The sequence below is a fragment of the Oncorhynchus mykiss genome, chromosome 8, assembly GCF_057628025.1.
Source record: "Oncorhynchus mykiss isolate SJ-2025 chromosome 8, ASM5762802v1, whole genome shotgun sequence".
NCBI classification, from domain to species: Eukaryota; Metazoa; Chordata; class Actinopteri; order Salmoniformes; family Salmonidae; genus Oncorhynchus; species Oncorhynchus mykiss.
The window spans coordinates 11,925,409-11,940,722 of NC_143029.1; the positions used below are offsets into that span (position 1 = coordinate 11,925,409).

At 41.0% G+C, this 15,314-nt stretch overlaps 1 protein-coding gene across 1 annotated transcript in view; it reads right to left on the bottom strand.

The window, feature by feature from the left end:
- Positions 1-15,314, bottom strand: part of LOC110529367 (glutamate receptor ionotropic, kainate 2) — a 176,921-nt gene that overhangs the window by 55,313 nt on the left and 106,294 nt on the right. Inside the window, exons 8-10 of the mRNA XM_021611507.3 lie at positions 10,095-10,238; positions 5,620-5,727; positions 1,053-1,166 (exon numbers count right to left, since the gene is read on the bottom strand). Of these exons, the coding sequence (XP_021467182.1) occupies positions 1,053-1,166; positions 5,620-5,727; positions 10,095-10,238 (366 nt within the window). The remainder of the gene's footprint in view (positions 1-1,052; positions 1,167-5,619; positions 5,728-10,094; positions 10,239-15,314) is intronic.

Consider the following 15,314-nt stretch of genomic DNA (forward strand, 5'->3'; position numbering starts at 1 on the left):
TTTCTTTCAACCAATCATCAGTAATTTGTGTCAATGCAGTACATGTTGAGTGCCCTTCTCTATAAGCATGCTGAAAGTCTGTTGTTAATTTGTTTACAGAGAAAAAGCATTATATTTGGTCAAACACCATTTTCCACAACAGTTTGTTAAGAGCTGGCAGCAAGCTGATTGGTCTGCTGTTAGAACCAGTATAGGCTGCTTTACCACTTTTGGGTAGCGGAATGACTTTGGCTTCCCTCCAGGCCTGAGGACAAAGACTTTCCTCAAGGCTCAGATTAAAGATATGACAGATAGGAGTGGCTATAGAGTCAGCTACCATCCTCAGTAGCTTTCCATCTGAGTTGTCAATGCCAGGATGTTTGTCATTATTGATCGATAACAATTTTTCCGCCTCTCCCACACTAAACTTTACAAAATTCTAACTTGCAATGCTTTTCTTTCATTATTTGTTCTTTAATGTATGAGTACGATGGAATTCCCTGTCTTAGTTTTCCCACTTTGCCAATGAAGTAATCATTAAAATATTTGGCAACATCAAATAAGAGAGGGGGAGACAGAGGAGAGAGGAAATATGGAGAAGAGAGAGCAGAGAAAGACGGCAACACAGAGTGTCAAAAAAGGAACGAGAAAGAGAATGATGAGAAAAGAGAGAAAAAAAACCATCATACTCCATCCATGTCTGGTCTAGTAGTGTATGTTAGACTATGAAGTCCTATCCTTGATAGTACCGAAGGGTTAAATCTGTGCTGTCAGTCGTTGTGACTTCAGTGACGGAGACAGAGACCTAGCCCTTCAGTGATGCTGCTGTGAGGCTACAGACATACAGAGACCTAGCCCTTCAGTGATGCTGCTGTGAGGCTACAGACAGACAGAAACCTAGCCCTTCAGTGATGCTGCTGTGTGCCTGTATGGGGCTACAGAGAGACAGAGACCTAGCCTTCAGTGATGCTGCTGTGTGCCTGTATGGGGCTACAGAGAGACAGAGACCTAGCCTTCAGTGATGCTGCTGTGAGGCTACAGACATACAGAAACCTAGCCAGATGTGTGTTTACCAGTATGGTGGAGACACGGAGGGATTTGTTAGCCAGAGAGTCTGTGATGTTGGTTGTCTTGCTCTTGTGGTTGTCCGTCATGTTCAGGCCACTGGGAGGGTCCCACGTTCCTATCTGTGGGTGACACATTTCTCTTGTGATAAAATGGTAATTAGTGAAGCACGATATGACATTTTTGGCCGATACCGATATCCAATATTTTCCTTGCCAAAAAAATCCCGATACCGATAACCGATACCGATAACCGATATTTAAAATGTTAGCGGTCTTCAAGCATTCTCGTACAGTTAAATAGTTAACACACACACATGGACACAGCGATCTAAGGCACAGCATCTCAGTGCAAGAGGCGTCACTACAGTCCCTGGTTCGAATCCAGGCTGTATCACATCTGGCCATGATTGGGAGTCCCATAGGGTGGCACACAATTGGCCCAGCATCGTCTGGGTTTAGCTGGGGTAGGCCGTCATTGTAAATAAGAATTTGTTCTTAACTGACTTGCTTAGTTAAATAAAGGTTACACACACACACACACACACACACACACACACACACACACACACACACACACACACACCACACTTACCAAAAGGTTATTTTTTTTGGCATTTCCCCATTACCAGTAAAACATAATCAAAACCTATTTATTTCACTTACTTGCTGTGCTGTTTCTTTGTTCATTTGTTCATTTGTTTCATTCTCAACCAGGGTTTATATGGAACCCCGTTTGGGTCTTTGCTATGGAACCCCGTTTGGGTCTTTGCTATGGAACCCCGTTTGGGTCTTTGCTATGGAACCCCGTTTGGGTCTTTGCTATGGAACCCCGTTTGGGTCTTTGCTATGGAACCCCGTTTGGGTCTTTGCGTGTCAAAAAAGAAAACAATGACCAGTAGATAACACTATTTGACGTGTCAAATAAGCTTGTTGACCAATCAGAACCTGAATATGACCGCACATCACAATAATTTAACACGTTCATACATTTTTGACCTAGTTATTGCACATTGATTGCACTATCACTTGCATTTCATGTCACAACGATTCACCGTTACGTATGCTATGATGCTGGTAAAGTTGTCTTGCGCACCTACAGTGCTGGTCATAAAAAATGGATGCAAACAATGTTCTTCCCCAAAAACAGCAAAATGACATGATCTGTTTCAGTAGCTATAGCTAGCTAGCTAACTATATACCTAGGTGTCATCATCTAAAATAAGCCTAATTTATAAGACAGTTTTTATTTGATTAATGGTGGTCGGACCCATCTATGTGAAGCTAGCCACAATAAGGATTAGCCGCAATAGTGGACTTTTGAGGTTAGCCTTCAAAATAAAAGTATGGCATAACTCAACTATTTGAATTAATTTGCATCACTGCCAATGACATACTTTTATTTTGAAGGCAAACTGCAAATTCTACTATTGTGCTTATTCCTTATTGTGGCTAGCTTCACAACACAAAACCAAGTCCGGTTGAGCCTCACTAACCTGATGAAGCTAGCTGGCTGCTTATAACTTTAGCTTTGGGCAACAGGGTTAAGTAGCTGGCTAACTATTTATTTTCATGAACTGAAGGACAATTTCAATAGGCGAACAACAAGTGGCAACCTAGCTAATACTTACTCACAAGGATTCCTAAATCATTGCTAAGAATAATGAAAATGACTGCAGTTTCTACTGGTCATTTTTTTCAGGCTGGTTGTACTGGTGCCAGCTAGGTACCAAGCTAAAGCTAGCTACCCCAGAAATTGTGGTCGAACAAACAATGCTTTATTAGCAACGTGGTATTGCAAACTCATCGTTCGTGTCCGGTGTTTGCTTGTTTGCAGACTTTTTTGTACAGCTTTTGACAGTATCTTTTTTGACACGCAAAGACCCAAACGGCATTCCATAGTATGTATGTCATGAAGCTAATAGCAGTGACACTATTACTGTGTAGGGCAACATCTGAAAAATAGCGCACTTAGTAGTGTGTACCGGTGCTCGACCAGTCGGTGAAGGCCAACATCACCCACGACAGAGAACGGTTGATTGTCAAGGGCAATATATTCCATTATCTTGGCTTTAATGGATTTCGCCTTTTGAGTGGTCTCGTTGAAATGTTTTTATTCTTTCAAATGACTGCTCGACTTGTTGACTGTTGATCCACATAGCAGACATTGTGGGCTAGTTTAGGGATGCTGTGTTGCACATGTAGCACAACATTTTACATGGTGTCATTATGTCATGTACCTACGTTATGTAGATATGCATGGCAGCTTTGACATCGGTTTAGCCCATCGGCGTTAAACTAGACATCGGCGGAATCAGATGTTGGCATTTTTAGCTAATATCCTCCGATTCCGATATGTTCACCGATATATCATTCATCCCTAATGGTAATTTATGTACACAGCACTGTGCCATCCTAAGACAGAACACCCCTTTCCTTAAGAACAATATGGTCATTAGAAGAAAAATTATTCTCAATTATGTCATTATACTTGAACAATATGAACCAATCAGAAATACTGATGACGAGAAACCAGGAAATTGAGTAATGTAATTACTCATGAAACCAGGGCAAAAAGGTACATTGGTAAGCAAATAGTCAAAGTATTGGATACAGTGGTGAAAATACTCGTACCAAAATAGAGGACAGTAGAACAATATATACCATTTACATTTAGTTTATTTGACTATTTTTGGGCTGAAAAGTCAAAAACAAAGGAAACGTTTATTTAATGATATGTGCTGTGCTGTATTTTGTTGTGATAATTATGTTTTTAAATAAAATACATTACAAAAACTTCAGTCTGTGTGATTGACAGGAGTGATGATCAGAGGGGCAGAGTTTTTACCATACCATCATTAAGACAGGGGCAGAAGTATGGATAGATTTTCTCAGTGAAGGTGCAGCCAGTGAAAGAGTAGATATGACACCTGGCCTCCACATCGTAAAAGGATACCTGACCCTCCTCACAATCCCCAAACACCCCCACCTTCTGAGGCTTCTCTCTAAGGAGGAAGTTGACAGCTGGGTCATCATTAGCTGCATAAAAATGTGTGTTCCTCAGCCATATGGTCCTGTAGCCATTCTCAGAACCCAGGAAAATGTAATTCTTCCTGTTGATAGACTCTTTGGCCACTCCTAAATCCCATTTAGTCTTCTCCTTGACTTGCACCTCATAGTATAATCTCCCAGAGAAGCCATCTTTTCTGCTTCTCCTCAACTACCTCAATGAGCTCAACATGGCTTCTCTCAATGGAGCTCACCAGAGCAGTGAAGACCTGCATGCTGTCTGCTATCTCTCTCTCTGCTTCTCTCTTGCTGATCTCTACTGAGTGTTTCATTTCCTGAACCTTCTGCAGTCGCAGTCGCACTTCTGCCTCTGTCTGCCCCAGCTGAGCCTTCTTTTTTTCCATACTCTTCTTCTAGAGGGACAGTGTAGTTAGTCTTGTGGTCTGTTTTCTTGCACTGGACACAAACACACATCTGATCAGTCCTACAGAACAGGTCCAGAGGTTTGTCAGGTTCCTTACACACCCTGTCTTCCAGGTTCTTTACTGGGTCAATCAGCTCATGTCTCTTCAGGGCTGGGGCGATCTGATGAGGCTGCAGGTGAGTCTCACAGTAAGAATAGGCATGACTTCAGAGCCTTCAGCTTTGTCCCAGTGCACACGTCACAGGCCACTCTCCCAAGCTTGGCAAAGTTTTGGTCTGGGCTGCGGCTAGCTCTCAGTTGAACTGACTTCCGGAACTGAGTAGCCATCTCAGAAATGAAAGCAGTGATGCAAATCTCAGGTCTCCTGTCAAATTTCTTCCTACAGATTGGACACTGGCACAGGTCATCACTGTCCCAGTACCTTCTGATGCAGGCCATGCAGAAGTTATGGTCACTGGCTCAGAGAACACAACCAGACAGATAAAGCACAGGAAGTTCTCTTCAGACAGGAGATTGTTGCATATCGCCATATCTAGACAGAGACCAAAAGTGAAACCATTGAGCAATTCCTTGAATCTCTCAGCTCTCGTAGTTGATAACTCATTAAGTGTATTTGAGTGTAAATTAAAAACTAGTTGTAAAAATTTCATTATGATACAAGTTAATCTTGATAAATGGTTTCACCATAGAGATTGGAAATCGTCCTAAATGAGTCGTAAAACAGGTAAAGACATGAACACGGTAGTTAGTCAGTCGTCTCCTCTCACCTGCGTGTGTCTGTTCTTTCTGTTTGTGAAAGAGGTCTGGAGAAAGTTAGTTCAGAGAGATTAGTAGGTCTAAAGAGTCTGAGAAACCTTCTCTGTGAAACCTTCTCTGAGAAACCTTCTCTGAGAAACCTTCTTTAGTTTCACTTCAGCAGAATGACTTTAAAATGTTCCTCCTCGTCCGATACTGCTATTGGCTACAGCCCTGAATCATAGAGCTTTTCCCAAATGTACCACGAGTTTGGTTAGAGTTTTGGTTTCTTTTGTTTTCAAAGATATCTTGGTATGTTTAAAACACAACTTAACCTTATGGAAAAGTAAGTTACAGGTATTTGGAAAGAAGAAAGGAAAATCCAAGAAATGTTGAAAACACACACACCTTTTCCAGTCCGTCCTCCTTAAGACTGATCACGTCCAGGTCGAAGTCTGTCCTCAGTCCGTTGGTTCTGTTGAAGAGGATTCGTCCAGTCAAGCCATCCCAATGGGCCTATAGAGAGACACACACACACACACACACACACACACACACACACACACACACACACACACACACACACACACACACACACACACACACACACACACACACACAGACACAGACACAGACACAGACACACAGACACACACGCACGCAAACACACACCACCCAATTCAACTAAAAAACTAATCCAAAGTGTCCAAATTGTATCCCTCAATTACCCATAATCCTACATGCTCTTTCATTGTATTTCAATCCAAAACCATAGCCCCACAATGTTTCCATTTCAATTAGCTAGCCGTTCCGTCTGGCTCTCTCCACACTGTCTGCATTTCACAACAACAGACAACAGAGAGGAGGCTTGTTTGACAGGTATAAGAGGTCATTACGCTGTGAAGTTGGTTAGTGGTGCTTGAAGTTTCACTTCAAAGTGATTGGAGGATCAGAGAGACAGCGTGGGGAGAGATGAGAGATGGAGCGGAGAGGAGGGAGGGAGGAGGGGAGGAGAGAGGGAGGAAGGGAAGAAAGTACAATGGTTCATTCTGTAAATGACCTACAATAACACCGCACACACAATGAAAGCGCTCTCGTCTGCAAAGCGAATGGCTGACCTTAGTGACCTTAGTGACTGGTGTTCGAGAGATGTAACAGGGCTTTGATATAGACACACGCCGAGATATGGTTATGCAGACAGGTAGAGATGTCTTCCTTATCTCTGTCTCTATTATGCGTGATAGGACCACACATACACACACACACACACACACACACACACACACACACACACACACACACACACACACACACACACACACACACACACACACACACACACACACACACACACAGTGTCCTCTGTAATTATTGGGACAGTAAAAATGTTTTCTTCTGTTGGCTCTGTACTTTGGATTTGGAATCAAACAATGACTATGAGGTTTAAGTGCAGATTCCAAAATGACACAATACATTATTTAAACACTATTTTTTTCTACTACTTTAACACACACAAGTGAATTTGTCCCAATACCTTTGATTCTCTAAAATGTGGGGACATATATTTTTTTATTTGTTTTGTTATACAAAGTTGTATTTATTACAAACAAACAAAACTATAATACAGACCTAAATGGGTTCACAAGCAATAGTCATCACCTCCCAGTCATAGAAACAACACGACAAATAGAATGTGTCCAGATTCTAGAATGGTTGTTTCTACCAGTGATCCTAGAAAGCATTTGTTCATGCGATGCTACTTCCAACATTGAATCTATCCACGGTTTCAAAGTAGGAGTGGCATAACCCTTCCAAATTCTAAGGATTACTCTAGCTGCTGTAACCATACCAACAGTGATCAGTGGTGGAAAAAGTAGACAATTCTCATAATTGAGTAAATGTAAAGATACCTTAATATAAAATGACTCAAGTAAAATTGAATGTCACCCAGTAAAATACTACTTGAGTAAAAGTAAAAAATGTTTTTTTTTATATATTCTTAAGTATCAAAGTAAAAGTATAAATCATTTCAAATTCCTTATATTAATCAAACCAGGCGGCACAATTTTTACATTTTATTTTACAGATAGCCAGGGGCACACTCCAACACTCATACATAATTTACAAACGGAGCATTTGTGTTTAGTAAGTCCGCCAGATCAGAGGCAGTGAGTGGGGAGGACCAGGGATGTTCTTTTGATAAGTGTGTGAATTGGACCATTTTCCTGTCCTCTTAATTAACCTTACAGGATGGGTGTCCCTAAACCGGGACGGTTGTTGCTAACGTGCACGAATGTGACAAAAATGACGTTGTATACAACAGCCAACTTTCTGGGACATCAACATGTCTTATATGGGCAGAAAGCTTAAATTATTGTTAATATAATTGAAGTGTCCAATTAACAGTAGCTATTACAGTGAAAAATACCATGCTATTGTTTGAGGAGAGTGCACAACAACAAAAAACTTTTATCATGGCAACTGGTTTGATACATTCTCCTCTGAAGGTAAATAATGTACTTACATTCGGTAATCTTGCTCTGATTTGCATAGCATAGTTTTGTTTGATAAAACCCCCGGCCATCTGGATGTGTGAAAGTTGGTGTATCTGCTAGTGATCCATCATGTATGACATTCCTGGGAGTGTGTAAACTTACATTTTCTTATTACCATAGCATTTTTGTATGTTCTCTGTAGGTATGTACTTGAAAATGTATCAATTGACCAATTCGACACATTTGGGCAAATTCCTGACAGACTTGATACAAAATATTGTGCAGTAATGTAATTCTTCACTGGATCAGTCTGAAACTTTGCACACACACTGCTGCCATCTGGTGGTCAAAATCTAAATTTCACCTAGATTCCTATCTGAAAGTATTTGCATTTCAAAGATGATGGAACAAAAATAAAAAATGAAAAACACATATTCTTTTGTTTGTATTATCTTTTTTCAGATTGAATGTGTTGTATTCTCCTACATTAATTTCACATTCCCACAAACTTCAAAGTGTTTCCTTTCAAATGGTATCAATAATACGCATATTCTTGCTTCAGGTCCTGAGCTACAGGCAGTTAGATTTGGGTATGTCATTTTAGGCGATCCTGTAATGTAATGAGTACTTTTGGGTGTCAGGGAAAATGTATGTAGTAAAAAGTACATTATTTTCTTTAGGAATGTAGTTAAGTAAAAGTTGTCAAAAATATAAATAGTAAAGTAAAGTACAGTACAGATACCCCCAAAAACTACTTACGTAGTACTTTTTTACTTAAGTACTTTACACAAAATCCAAATTTGTTACATTAGTTAACTCTGTTCTAATGCCCAGGAGGTATATTCTCAGGGAAACTAGAATTGTTAACCACAACCATTCATTCAGATATTTCAAAACATCCTTCCAGAAAGGTAGCAATAAAGTACATTCCCATACTGTGTGTTAAAATGTCCCAGTGTCTTTTTGGCATTTCCAACACAGAGAATTGTTGGTCAGACCCATTTTATGAAGCCTTGTTGGGGTCCAATAAAACCTATGTAGAATCTTATATTGAGTAAGTCTCCTCCTGGCTTCCCTTATGTTCCTCCCTGAGCTGGACAAGATCTTCTACCAGGTATCATCCTCAATTTCACACTTAAGGTCAGTTTGCCATATTGTTCAAAAGTTTTTCCAGTCTTTACTCTGCAGATGGCTAAATATTGAGTAAAATAATTCTGCTTTAAGTTTGGGTAATTCCAAATACTCCGCTATTGGGTTATTTCCTGGATTTTGTTGACGGCCGGTTAACAAATATTCAAACTCATATTTCCAGAAATGTCCCTTGTCTCCCACATCATATTGTTGTACCAAATCTGAGTACAACATTGAAACCTCTTCGTTGTACAGATCACCTATAGTATGAATCCCTTTCATTAGCCATCGTTTTCAGTACACAGACTTCCCTCCTATCTGTAGCCTAGGATTGTGCCACAGTGATGAGTATCCTTTAAGATGTGAAATTCCACATATCTTGTGTAATGTTCTCCATGCCTCTTTTGAGTGTAACAAAATGGGGGTAGGAGTTTCAACAGACTTCTCCCCTGTAAAGTGCTGATATTTCTAAACGGTTCACCCGATATGGATGAAAATCCCCTCAAGTTAAAGCTGACAGTCTGCATTTTAACCTCATAGTCGTTGTTTGATTTCAAATCTAAACTGTTGAAGTACAGAGCCAAAAGAAGAAAAATAGCTTCACTGTCCCAATAATTAGGGAGGGCACTGGATAGTAACACACACACCAGCATCTACACTCACAGCTATGTCGTCACATACACAAAAAGGATAACACAGCCATAGATTCACACGGTGCATATATTACCCACTGAAGGTGAAAAGGGGGTGTGTTCAGCAGAAGATGTGGAGGGGGGGGTGGGGGGGGGGTCTGCTCCATTAACCCAGGGGGTGATTAGAAAAGGCCCAGTGTGTCACCTGAATTGACTTTTTTTTAAATGGAACTGTCCCCTGGTTTCCTGTCCGAGAGTTCAGGGTTTGTTGGGTCAAACAGGGATGCTGCTGGTAGCTGGGTGGTCCAGTCGGTTTGTGCTTTAGCTAACTCCTCTCAGTGTTCATTCATTGTCATCCCACACATGTACAGTATGTGTTGACAATACTACAGCGCAATAGAATGAATAATATGTGTACACAGTGCTTTACAGGTAAAGCTGTCTCAAAGGGCATGGATTCAAATGAATAGAAGAGACTAGGAGGAATATATGAAAGATACTCCGTATATTTGACGTTGTATATGCTACTACAGCACACCGTATGGCTTGATTGCATGAAGTCATAGTCACTCAATTCATCATATACTGTATGTCAATGAAACTTGAACATTTTGCACTACGGTACCTCTTTGATGAGGCTGATGAAACGCCCCCCGAAGCGCCAGGGTTTGTGGCGGTTGCACTGCAGCGAGCTGACGGTGATCTGCTGCGACTGCTGCACCGCCACAGCCACAACGTGCACCGCGTCGAACATCAGCGCTGCGTCCGTCTGCACAGAGGTAGTTGTGATGTCAGAGCATTATTACATCATGAGACAAAAGGTCTCTCTTGCAAAAGAGATTAGATTAAATCTCCATGAGACAACCTGTGTAAAAGGTTACATCAAAATAAAGAGCATTGTTATGTCAGAGCATGATTACATCATATGAGGCATTATGACATTGGATCATTATTAAGAGCTGTGCAGACACAGAGCTATGGGCTATGGATGTTCGCTGAGGACCCACTTGTCCCTCTAGTCAAAGTGGCTAGTGCCTTCACACACAAGGGCGACAGTCGACGGTGACCATAGCAACTAAATAAACAAACATTATCGATGTGCGTGAAGTGAATCGCTATAACATCATAAACATGCATAAAAAAGTATTTACATCCAACACAAATCATAAACCCAAAAATAGATTAGAAAACAATGATTTGCTAGAGTGGCAAGTTAGCTGGTCCTGCTCAACAAAGATGGCACCGCTTCAAAAAAATAGAGCAGAATCCTATTTCCTTGCCTCGGCTGAGCAGCTTCCAAGGGCCCGAGCACCTCCAACCTCTCTTTCTGGATAGAATTGGCTTCATTGAAAATGAATGGGCCACCACGCCTGTCACTTCTGTCTGCAAGTGCCTGTAGGCCTACTTCATCGAGGCCATTATGATGTCAGAATATTTATACTTCATAAAAGCCAATAATTGATGGGCTCCCTTGGTATTGTGATGTAGCTGGAACATTATGACATCATTGAAGCATCCCTCAAGAAACACAATGACATACTTATCCCGTCAGCAAATGATTCCATTACATTCACTGAATCATACATCTATTTAAGTGAGAGGGACATGAGCAAATGACATCGTCAAATAAACTGCATCGTAATGAATGTACTGTATTCTTGTGCTTCCAGCCACATGTCTATGTGGGCAACCTGGATTATTTAAATAAGTTGTAGGACTGCACGGGCTATGTACTGTATACAGTTAACTGCAATTCAGCTCTTAGCTGCAAATGTGTAACATGAGTAAACAAGAAGAAAACAAAGAGCGGCTGAATCATCCACTTCCCTCTGCATATCTTTAGGAGGACTATCTCTCAGTATAAGAGAGAGTAGAGACTAGAGAAGATTATCCAGCCAACGACAGCCTTTAGAATAGCCCAGTCGCTGTCGCATCCAATGAGAGAAGCTCTCTTTGGCCGGTCAGCCTGTAACTGTGGAGACTAATGGCTCCTGATAGCTGTGCCCACTCCCTGGAGAGCGAGGGCAGAGCGGGCGCTGCTGCAGATGGCACACGGGCTACAGTGTCAGTCAGCTCCACTCCAAAACAACACACTAAGTAGATGCAATGTGGGCACGCTATCATGTTCCCTCTCTGAGTAATACTTTGTCCATGTATCCTTCTAGATGGGGAGATACACTACAGAGGTAAATTATGTGCTATTGCAAATATGATCTTGTCTGATTGTGGGACCAAATCAGGATGATTGTGTCTGATTTCATCTTGATATTTAAAGTGACAACATGACACTTCAAAATTATAGTTTCTCAATCCAGCTGTACGCCTCAATCTAAAATGAATGGCAGAGAGAAGCACCATGTGATTTCCAGATTTGTGGTGCGTGTCTTTTTAGGGCTGAAGTAGACGTTGTAACCAACAACCCACTGGGCGCAGTGGTTAAGGGTGCTGTACTGCAGCGCCAGCTGTGCCATCAGAGACTCTTGGTTCGCGCCCAGGCTCTGTCGTAACCGGCCGCGACGCACAATTGCTAGCGTCGTCCGGGTTAGGAAGGGCTTGGTCGGTAGGGATGTCCTTGTCTTATCATGCACCAGCGACTCCTGTGGCCGGCCAGGCGCAGTGCGCGCTAACCAAGGTTGCCAGGTACACAGTGTTTCCTCTGACACATTGGTGCGGCTGGCTTCCGGGTTGGATACGCGCTGTGTTAAAAAGCAATGCGGCTTGGTTGGGTTGTGTATCGGAGGACGCATGACTTTCAACCTTCGTCTCTCCCGAGTTGTAGCGATGAGACAAGATAGTAGCTACTACAACAATTGGACACCACGAAATTGGGGAGAAAAAGGGGTAAAAAAATAAATAATAAAAAAATATTTCCATGTAATTTCAACAACAAAAATGATATGTAATGACGTTGAATGGATGTGGAAAACTGATTGGATTTTCAAAAAGTCATCAACATAAGGGAATATCTTATTTTTTTTCACCCAACTTTTAACTTAAATTTTAACATGGTTAAAATGTTTGTTGATTTTTACGTTGAATTGACATTAGTTGACAACTCAACTAGATGTTGAAATTACGTCTGTGCCCAGTCGGAAGCTGTTATGGTTACTTGTTATGAGTACACGTTGTGAGTTCCAACCCAGGCACTCCATAGCCACACCCATATTCACTTCCTGGTTTGAGTGGAAGGAAGCCAACTGTCAGACAGTTTCGTAACTAGGAAACTGTTTATACAGTGTAAACCCCAATGTGCTGTCATTACTCAAAACTTTTGAGGAAACCCATTGCACTTACTATATCTGAGTACAGTTACTTCTTAAAGTGGTTTTGTATTCATTAATCAAACCGATAGAGTCACTGTGATCTTGCAGGGCAGGGTTGTCAAACTCATTCCATGGAGGGCCTAGTGTCTGTAGGTTTTTGTTATTTCCTTTCAATTAAGACCTAGAAAACCAGGTGAGCGGAGTTCCTTACTAATTAATTAGTCAACCTTAATTCATCAATCCAGAATGGAGGGCGGAGCGAAAACCAACACACACTCTGCCCTCTGTGAAATTAGTTTGACACCTGTGCTGTAGGGGGTCCAGATTTGAGTTGTGTCAGCATAAACATTTTGAGTCACCCCCCCCCCCCCCCCCCCACTAAGCCACGCCTCCAATATAATTTCCAAGTGTGCCTTGCCTTTCTGAGTGACTTGTAGAGTTACCACCCATGACTGTATTTGTCTTCAGTCCTGTGGCCTTCACCAAGAGTTCCTAGGCGAATGTTATCATTACAGTTACACTCTTTATGACAGTACATTAAAGATCTCATAAGGTCCTATTTTGAGGCCTAGCTTTAACCTAATACAGTGGCCATGAAACGCATGGTTTACAGGCATCAGGCTTGCAAGTTGGCTTGCAAACTTCTTTCCAATAGGGATTTCTAGAAAATCAGGGACATTTTCCAGAATTTTGCAACCCTACCTGCAAGTTACATTATACTGCCTTCCAAAATGATGTGTAATTCCAATTGGAATCCAGCCAGAGTTAAGATATTCAACCGTTTCTATTCACCCGCAACCTGCTTTCATACTGACTGCCAGGTTTACGAACAGTGTGAGGAGACTACCTACGCCATTTAAACTGGAACAACCATTTCAGTAACGGGTGCATAAAATCAAATTAAATTACTGGATTAGTTATGTTTCAAATTGATTTTATTTCATCTTTGTGTAGCATAAGATAAATCAATCAATCACTGAATGTACATGCAAAAACACAGATATTCAAAGCAATTCCAAAAATCTACCTGCGGTAGAGCACACTGCATTTGAGTTAAAATTGGGGTTCACAGTGTATTTAAAAAAGCCTTGGAGTTTACTGTATAGTTTAAAAAGACTTGGGGTTCACAGTGTATTTAAAAAAAGCCTTGGGGTTTATTGTATAGTTTAAAAAGACTTGGGGTTTACTGTATAGTTAAAAAAGACTTGGGGTTTATTGTATAGTTAAAAAAGACTTGGGGTTTACAGTATAGTTTAAACAGACTTGGGGTTTACTGTATAGTTAAAAAAGACTTGGGGTTTACAGTATAGTTAAAAAAGACTTGGGGTTTACTGTATAGTTAAAAAAGACTTGGGGTTTACAGTATAGTTAAAAAAGACATGGGGTTTACAGTATAGTTAAAAAAGACTTGGGGTTTACAGTATAGTTAAAAAAGACTTGGGGTTTACAGTATAGTTTTAAAAAGCGTGTACAGTATAGTTTAAAAAGCGTGTACAGTATAGTTTAAAAAGCGTGTACAGTATAGTTTAAAAAGCGTGTACAGTATAGTTTAAAAAGCGTGTACAGTATAGTTTTAAAAAGCGTGTACTGTATAGTTTAAAAAAGGCCTACTTATATGTTTGGGGGGTTTTCTATGTGGACTTTTCATTCCTTTGGATTATTATGAAGACTATCAAGTGAAGAGGTCAAATCAATACTTGTTTCATTTCTCACAGCTGGATTATTTGGATGTTTGCTTGTTTGTGATTTCTTGCTGGTTTTGGAATGATCGTAATTGAACAGTTACTTTCATTGGAAGACAGACTAAAACAAATATGTGACTTATTGTTTTCATTTGTGATTCAGAGACTGAGCGTATTGATTTCAGGGAACTATGGTTTGATTCTGAATGCTAGCTGAATAATTTCTGAATACAGATCATTCTTTACATGACATCTATGCTCTCCCTTGTTTTTTGAAAAGTGCTGTTGGGTTTACTGCTAACTAACCTTTATCGTGTCTAATTTCATACATGATAAACCATAACCCTACCCTTACCCTTACCCTAACCCTAACCTTAACTATATCCCTTACCTAACCCTTACCTTAACCATTTTACATTTCAACTTCAATGGGGTGGCGTCAGAGTTGGGACGTCCCAAGGATCCCGTTTAGATATTTCCCTCCTGCCTCTGCCATATCATATGAACTATTGAAATCATCCACTTCCAAACTCCAATTTAACTGAAGCTATTGAGGGCGTAGCTCCTTGGAGCTGTCAGTGTAAATGGATCTGTCAGAGGAGGGTCAGGCAGAAGGCCGGGGTGAACAGCAGGGAATCGTCTCAGCCTCGGCACAACTCTGCTACTCTCCTTTTCTAGTTTATCTCTCTGGGCACAAAGAATCCCATGTGTTATCTGACAGACAGCTCGAGAAGAGAGGAGAGAGGGGGAGGGAGAGAGATAGGGGGAAGGAGGGAGCAATAGCAATAGAGAGGGAGGGAAGGAGGGGGAGACAGAGAGCAAGAAAGACAGAAGGACAGAGATATAAGAAGAGAGGAAGGGAGGAAAAGAGACAGAAAGGATGGGGTAAAAAGAGTGAGA